The sequence below is a fragment of the Rhagoletis zephyria genome, unplaced genomic scaffold, assembly GCF_001687245.7.
Source record: "Rhagoletis zephyria isolate East Lansing unplaced genomic scaffold, Rhagoletis_zephyria_1.1 Rzeph_scaffold_02535, whole genome shotgun sequence".
Classification (NCBI taxonomy): Eukaryota; Metazoa; Arthropoda; class Insecta; order Diptera; family Tephritidae; genus Rhagoletis; species Rhagoletis zephyria.
The window spans coordinates 3,095-11,857 of record NW_016159619.1 but is presented as its reverse complement, the minus strand read 5'-3'; the positions used below and the strand labels follow the sequence as shown (position 1 = coordinate 11,857).

The following is an 8,763-nucleotide window of genomic DNA, read 5'->3' as shown; positions in this document are numbered from 1 at the left end:
GACAACGTTTCATCTACACGACTGCTTTGGATACCGGGTCACGCTGGGATTTATGGCAATGAAATGGCCGACAAATCAGCAAAATCAGCTTCACACGCACCGGTTACTATGGAATACGCTCTAGAGAAGAAAGACTTACAAGCGAGATTAAAACGACAGCTCCTCGAAAAATCGAAACAAGACTGGCTATTGTATAATCACCACCACTATACACTTATCAATAGAAATTTCATAGCGCCACAATATCCATCTGGATTACCGAAAAGGCATATACAAAACTTCTCTCGTCTACGCTTAGGCCATACAATAGACACCCATGAACATCTTCTGAAAGGCCAACCACCTCCAATATGTCCACTATGTGGAGGCAACCTCTCCTTAAGCCATATCTTCGCACACTGCCCTGCCCTCGGAGCAGCCAGACATCAACACCTCAAAAACAATTGGATTGAAATCCTCAAATCACCTACCACAGAAAACATAAAAAGCATCAACAATTACATCAGCCATATAAGAGCCCGTATATAACAACAATCACCAAATTTATTCAAATATATTCTAACTATTTTTCGTAATTTTATTTAACTTCTAACATCTGACAAATTATATATATATATATAATGCACCACGAAAGTAAATGTAAATAGAGCCGATAGCCATGGCAGCTAATGCTCTTTCCTTTATATTAGCCAATTAATTAATTAGTTTGTTAATAAATAATAATAATAATAATAGCCGGGTCTAAATATACGGAAGTAAATACTATAATATGCTAGCATGTTATGGTATGCATACATTGGGAGCAGCAGTGAATGCAGGCGGCATGACACATAAAAAATTATAGTTTAAAAAACTAAAACCTCCCTATTATAATTGCCATTCGTACTGTCATCAGGTATGTAACTTGAGAATAGAAATCGCTGCATCTTTTAGGCGCATCAATATTACATAGTTACATCCCGAGCTAATAAAAGGAAGGTAAAAAGGGGTGCACTGTGGCTAGTCATGTCGGCTGGGCTGGGTTCTCGCCTTCACCGCTATTCCCTGCGCCATAGCAGAGCAGTCCGGTATGGCCGGAAGTATCGGACGGACACAACAAAAATCCCAAAAAAATTATAAAAAAAATAGTTACAAAAAAAAGCTGAAAAAGAACTACAGAGAATTACATATCGAGGGCTTATATTCAATACCCTCTATCTGCAAAAGCTCAATTTTTCAGGAGAGCCAAAAAACCTGTTTTGACAGCTATTTTTAAATGTGTTAATAATTTTGTCTTAAAAATTCACGCTATATGTTAAAACTAGGATTTTACCTTTAGTTCATTTTATTTTAGTTTAAAGATCAGATAGAGGTTATTGCAATTCGAATTGTAACTATTTATATATAAAAAAAAGTGCTGATAGCGGGTTTTGCAGAATAATGAAAATGTCAGTTCTTTAGGTAAATGTTACTAAGTTTTTAACACAAAAATCATTGGTCTGCAAACTCGTTCCCTTCTATTCCGACGTGCCCAGGTAACCACATAACTTTAATGGTGTTTTTATGTCGAAAGAGTATTTCACGTGATTTCGAAATTATATGAAAATCCTTAGCACTGTTAAAGAGAGCTTCGATGGCTGGTTTACTGTCCGTGCATATGAGGAAATTTCCTTCGTTTTTAGAAGCGAAAGGTACAGCTTCTAGCAATGCCGCTGATTCGGCTGTAAATGCCGAGCAGTACGCGGGAAAAGCACCGACAATTGTAAAACCAACTAACTAAACTCATTAAACTAGAATTTAATAGACTACAAAACTGCATACCACAATTTTTTCTAAAGATGCTGACTAAAAAGTTAAACATTTTTCAGAAATTTCATAATTTTTGCACAAACTCTGTGGGAAGACAATATCTATGCATAATTATATCATGGTGGTAATATCCTTTAGTGTTGCTTATTATTGCTCTTTGACAGGCATGTGCAGAGACTGAGTAGGTCTTTAAAAACGGGAACGTTTCAAATATATGGACTTCAAAATAAATTACATAGTTTAATTGTTAAAAATTTAAAAGCGACTGTTTTTTTCTCGAAATAATGTTGCTCTATTTTCGTCAGCCTGTACACAGCTTTAAGTATGTGTTCATTTCTCAAAATATAGACCTCGAATAAGCAAAATTGCAATACTTTATACTAATATAGCCATTTTGCAGGACGAAAAGTAACCTAGTGCAAATGTTACAATATAAGAAGGCAAAATGACTGAAGAGCTTTAATTAATCAAGTATAACAGTCTCCTTTGTTAACTAAAAAAAAATTTATGAATTTATTACTCTTTCAACTTTATTCAAACAAAACATGTTAATTTTAGCTGAAACATTTTAGCTGCTTTTTGGCCAATTTAGCCGGTCGGCCCAAAAGTTCTGGCAACATTGCTTATCAGGCCGAACAGAAACTCCCTGGGAGTTGTTCTCTCTTTTCCCTTTCCTCCTATCACGAATAAAAATTCCATGAGGATTTTTTATATTAAATGGCGGAATGGATCTCTCAAAACAGTGTCAAACAGCTTTTTCGAAGTTCGAGTTTCCTCCTCCCAAGTTTTCGGGGAAAATTCTATTCCCTGTTAGTTAATTATTGGAGAGTTTCTTTCTCGGGAGACACAAATTCCCGGAGAACAAACTCCCGGGAGTATTAAGAATTGGGCTAAATGAGTAGTAAAGAATCCTTTGTTGGCTGGTTTCCCCGGTTTGAGCAGTGGCACCACTCTCCCCACCTTCCAGATGTCTGGGATGATGAGCGTGGCCATTGACCAATTGAGGACCTCAGTTAGGTACGCTACTACCGCAGGACCCAAATTTTTCAGCATCAACATGCGTATTCCGTCGGGACCCATGGCTTTGGAGGGTTTCGCTTTCCCGATGGCTACATGAACTTCACCGCGAGTGAAAGCAAGGGGCGCACAAGTTGTTGGCAGTTTTTGCAGCCTTCTGAACACTCGACGCTTGGCTTTGTCCACCGGAGGATGCAGTATGAGCTGCCGGCTAAAATAGCTCGCTCATCGCTCCGGGGCCGACGAAGCATGGTTGCCGAAAGAAATTTCGACCCTGTCGTCATGCTTCGTCGGATTGGACAGTGACTTCACGGTTGACCAAAGCTTACTCACACCAGAGGTGAAGTTGCAGGTCTTCAGATGCTCTTCCCACTTCTTCCGCTTATGTACGTTCACTAGTTGCCGAATCTCCGCGTTGAAATCCCTGATACGGGGATCTCCGGGATCGGCCTGACGAGGGCTGTCATGCTCATCGGCTGTAACAGCCGCTTCAGCAAGGAAATTTGGACGTGGATCCGCTATGCATCCTGCCGGTAAGAAGCGAGCTGCAGCAGCAGTGACAGCCCTGCGGAACTTACGTTCACCAAGGTGGACGTCGGTTGGTGTGGGGAGCGCAGCGAAGGTGTTTTCAGTAAATTCCGCGAAGCCTTTCCAATCAGCTTAAAAAAGTTGATATAGGTCGGGTGTTTCGCGGAAGCAAAGTCAGATGGGCAGATGGTCTGATGCCAAACTCAGTATAGGTCGCCCTGCTACGCTGTTTATCAGACCAGCGCTGACTATATTTATGTCTGGCGAGCTGCAGCACCTGCCAAAATCCTGGTGGGTGCGTCGTCGTTCATTAGCCAGAATGTCGAATCGTCTGTTCGGGTTTGCGACCGGGCAGCGCAACACGGACCCTCGAAGTTTTTCGTCCAATCTCGCGTGGTGCGCAGACCTGATCATGCCCTAAAGTGGCACCAGCCAAGGCAGGTGTTGCACTTGACTGATGTCACATTACGGAATATCTTGGTCTATGGCACACTCGACGCTTGGCTTTGTCCACCAGAGGATGCAGTATGAGCTGCCGGCTAAAATAGCTCGCGCATCGTCCGGGTCCGACGAAGCATGGTTGCCGAAAGAAATTTCGACCCTGTCGTCATGCTTCGTCGGATTGGACAGTGACTTCACGGTTGACCAAAGCTTACTCACACCAGAGGTGAAGTTGCAGGTCTTCAGATACTCTTCCCACTTCTTCCGCTTATGTACGTTCACTAGTTGCCGAATCTCCGCGTTGAAATCCCTGATACGGGGATCTCCGGGATCGGCCTGACGAAGGCTGTCATACTCATCGGCTAGAACAGCCGCTTCAGCAAGGAAATTTGGACGTGGATCCGCTATGCATCCTGCCGGTAAGAATCGAGCTGCAGCGGCAGTGACAGCCCTGCGGAACTTACGTTCACCAAGGTGGACGTCGGTTGGTGTGGGGAGCGCAGCGAAGGTGTTTTCAGTAAATTCCGCGAAGCCTTTCCAATCAGCTTTAAAAAAGTTGATATAGGTCCGGTGTTTCGCGGAAGCAAAGTCAGATGGGCAGATGGTCTGATGCCAAACTCAGCACAGGTTGTTGTTGTTGTTGTAGCGGCTACAACAACCCCGCCCAGGACGGTTGGTATCGCAGTCGTTGTCGTCAAGTTCCACTAACGGCAACCCTAGGAAGCGTGCAGCTTCTGTAGGGTTTGTCCACAGGGACAAGGCCGTTAGGGTTGTCGGGTTTTCCGGGCATGCGAAGAGATGTTTCGAGTCATGTGGGGTCTCTCCGCATGCCGAACACTCATTCGGCACATCCTCATTCAACCTACTCAGGTAGGAGTTCAACCTGCTGCAGTAGCCGGAGCGAAGTTGTGCAAGTGTTGTGCGAGTCTCCCGAGGCAGATGAAGCTCCGTCTCGTCTATGTCCGGGGGTGGTATGCCTAGAATGCCGTTCAGGGCCTGTCTGTAAGCTGTCGGGTCCAGAGGTTGTTTGATGAACCTCTGGACTTCATCTGTTAGTTCATATAGATGCCTCCTGACGTGCCTAGGCGAGGGCTCCTNACCGTCGGAATTGGTGTGTCATCGACGTGAATCCCCAGCGGTAGCCTGACCTCCTTCGTCCAGGTTGTGAACAGGGTCGCGGAGTATTTCGTAGGGGAGAGGGCTAGACACTTTGCAGTGAAGAAGCGAGAAAGTTCGGAGAGATACCCGTTTACTTTCGAACACAGGTCATCAATTCCATTCGCAGTCGCCATGATCGAGCAATCGTCGGCATAAGACAATCGAGACTCCCTCTGGTGGTTGAGTGAGCTTTGAAATGTAAAAGTTAAACAGTAGCGGGGAAATGACACCACCCTGAGGAACCCCCTGTTTTATTTTTCGCTGCTCAAACCGGGGAAACCAGCCAACAAAGGAGATTCTTATCGACCGATAACACTCCTTTCCCCGGTAGCGAAGACACTAGAGCCGTTGCTGCTCCCGTATTTCACAAACCACCTGAAAGTGCACAGTACAACAGCAGCACTTAAAACCATAAACACTCAAGATAACACGTGGCCTTAATAGGGCATTCGCACGAGGCGATTTCTCAGGCAACTTTTGCATTTAACTCACGCAGGGTTGCACGAAAAAAAATTGAATGGCTAAAAATATCAAAATATAAAAAAATATCACAAAAATATCACATTTGGTTGAACGGCCTCTCAACTAATCGCTTTCAACAAAGTTGGTCGCCAGCCAACATTTAGCTATTCAACTTTTCTTTCGTGCAACCCTGCATGAGTTGAAAGCAAAAGTTGAACGCAAAATCGCCTCGTGCGAACACCTTTTAACCGCAACCGTCCCTGTGAGAGAACTATTCTAGTAGCGCTGGACCTGTCAAAGGCGTTTGAAACCGTCAGCCACTCCACGCAACTAGAAGATACAGAGGCTTCCTCTCTCCCACAGAGGCTCAAACGGTTGTCGGCGAATTATCTGAGCGGTCGATACTCGTCGGTAATGTTGACACCCCTATTGCGAATGTCGACTGCCAGTGGATAATCGAATATTAGTGCTCGGAAATTAGACATCTTTATTTTAAATTAAAGTTTAATTCTTTCACTACACGTGTATGTTAAAGTTTTTAAAATCGGCTCAAGCGTTTGGACACAATTACCCAACATCATTGTACAAATAACTAAACCGTACCGTATTTCTTCAACTAGTTGCGTTCCAAATACTTCACGATTTGCAGGTGTTTACAGAAAGTTATTCCAGATGGCCACCTTCCATAAAGTTTATTATTGCCAAAAACAGCTTTTCCTGCAGGTCCTGTAAAACCAACAAACCTTGAAGCATCTGCAACACAACTATTATTCATAAAATTCACATATGTACATACACTTGCATCTTCCAACTCCAAGGGTTTCGACGAATCTCGCAATTTCCTCCTTGCTTTAGCCAATTCTACTAATCTATTAACTTCCGCATCATCTTCCTCATCACTAAACCATATATTAAATGTATCCATTTTTTTAATTTTAAAATAAAAGCAATTATTTTAAAAATGATGTAAGTGAAACACTAAAGAAACAAATGTAAAAAAAAACAGCTGTTTACAATTCAGTCAACCATTCACAATGGTACAAATTTTATCGATCAAGTTACACATGTAGCGTATTTAAAAATTTTATTTTTATATAAACTTAATTTTAACTTAACGTATTTTTTATTTCAAAAAAGAAAAAATTCTGAAGTAATCAAAAATTTTCTTTTTGATTTACATAAATTGAAAAAGAACTTAATTCAATAATTTCAAAAATAACAAAGTACAAAAATGAACAAAGTACAATAGTAAATAGTATTAACACTACAATACTGTAGTATTAACACTACACACAATAGCGAAATAAAAGATTATCGACTCGATCGACAAAGTTCTATTCTACTGCCAGTCGACACCCGCAATAGGGGGCTTAGAGACCAATCGAGCAAACTTAGAAAAACGGTGAATAAACCCAAAATACTCGGAGTAACCTTCGACAGTCAGACGGACGAAGCCCAGAGGTTCAACCTCTGGACCCGTCAGCATATCGACAGGCTCTGAACGGCATTCACAGGGACTCAGTCTCGAGTTATGTAGACGCCAGACCTATGAATGCCGTTCTAGGCGCACAACCACCGGACATAGACGAGACGGAGCTTCATCTGCCTCGCGAGACAAGAACCACAATAGCCCAACTTCGCTCTGGCTACTGCAGCAGGTTAAACTCATATCTGAGCAGACTAAACGCGGATGTGCCGAATGAGTGTAAGGCGTACGGAGAGACACCTCATGACTCGCCATGAAATGTGAAATAGTGGCAATACTAGCGATTTTAGGTTATAAAAATTTTGGCAAGCACAAAGTTTGTTTACTGTTGTAAAATATATGAAATAGTAGTGAATAAATGATATTGTTTTAATAAAACAATAACGGGAGACGTTTTGGTAGTGGTAAAAAAGTGAGAAGAGGTGATTTAGTGAATTTGTGTCGGCCCATACAAAAAAACAAAATTTAACAAAAGTTTTTTTGTTAATAACTTTTAAAAGGTTAATATTAACCTTCCGCCCCCGGATTGTTAATACGGGACCAAAACGCGTCGATTGATACCCCTCTCGACATTTCCGGACCTTTTTCCGAAGTTGTTACCCTAAACTAGAGAATTACCATAATGACAAATATTTCTTTCGGATTTTTGTTGGGACTGTATACTAAGCTTAGAGCGAACGAGAGTCAACATTTCTCATGGTCCGATTATGCACACTTCACATAACTTCGCATAAACTTCAGACTGCAATTTCGTATGTACTTCGCACGTATTTTGTTTATATTCCATTACCCAGAAATTAGCAGAACATTCAAAAACTTAGAAATCTGTTGAGTTTAGATTTTGCTTCACGTTTTCTTAAGTTGCATTTTTATTGCACTGGTACAAAAGGTTGTGCGAAGTTATGCGAAGTATGCATAATCAGACCTTCAGTTGAGAATATTTAAATTATTATCTCAAAAGTACCATCTAGATCACCTGAAGGGCATGTTTAGCACCGAAAACGAAGTCTCTGATCGTAAAATCTTTTTCGAAGTATGGGCGAATTATGAATTGGATTAAGAACCAATTTTTCAAAGTATTGATTGTAGACGGCCACAATATTTCCGGGAAGTCCATTAACCGTGGTAAACTCCGAGACCCGTCGACATGACATGACATATATGCATTGGAAAAGCAGTGAGGACTTGCCATCAACAGATTGTTATTGCATAATTCCTGAAAACATGCAATACATATAAATTGAATATTTTATTTTAAAGCTGTAAGTTACCTTAAACTTATTAACTAAAATTGGACGAAAGGGTATTAAACGCAACATAATCCTTGTAATAAGCTATTTGATAGTGATGGAAAATTATCGATGGGGCTATCGATAGTATCGATGGTTTAATTTGGCGGCACTATCGAATTTTCTAAACACTATCGATAGTTGTATGTTTAGTCACATTAGGTTATTTCCCATACAAAACGCGGGATCCCGCGGGTGCCTAATACCATGTCCCCAACGGAGCTAACCACGTAGTTATGGCTGTTGAGTTGGTTATCCCGATAACCCACTTCATTTAGCGTAGTTTCGCCATATAAAAATAACAGCACTTAACCATTTCACTGAGATGGTTAAAAGCTAACCAACTCGAAACCACGTCGAAAGTCTGATACAATCCTGTGTTTTTCCGCCATCTGTCGGTCATTAGCTTTAAAATGAAAAAAATTCGTTCCTTACTAGTGTTTGGACTTAACTAAGACCAGAATAGATTTACTCCGGTTTTTGACAAAATTTTAAATCTACTCCTCTACTCATATTGACTTCAAATCTATTCCGTTTTTTTTCATTCTTGTTACGCCCCTCTTGGGGCCGTTTTTTGAGTGTTCACCACCGGTT

The 8,763-nt window shown here is 41.5% G+C and overlaps 1 protein-coding gene across 1 annotated transcript in view; it reads right to left on the bottom strand.

The window, feature by feature from the left end:
- LOC108367094 (uncharacterized protein C2orf47 homolog, mitochondrial) overlaps positions 1–8,524 on the bottom strand; it is a 53,614-nt gene extending 45,090 nt beyond the window's left edge. The window contains exons 1-2 of the mRNA XM_017621640.1: positions 8,152–8,524; positions 7,857–8,096 (exon numbers count right to left, since the gene is read on the bottom strand). Of these exons, the coding sequence (XP_017477129.1) occupies positions 7,857–8,096; positions 8,152–8,199 (288 nt within the window). The 5' untranslated portion in view covers positions 8,200–8,524. The remainder of the gene's footprint in view (positions 1–7,856; positions 8,097–8,151) is intronic.
- Positions 8,525–8,763: the final 239 nt, after the last annotated feature.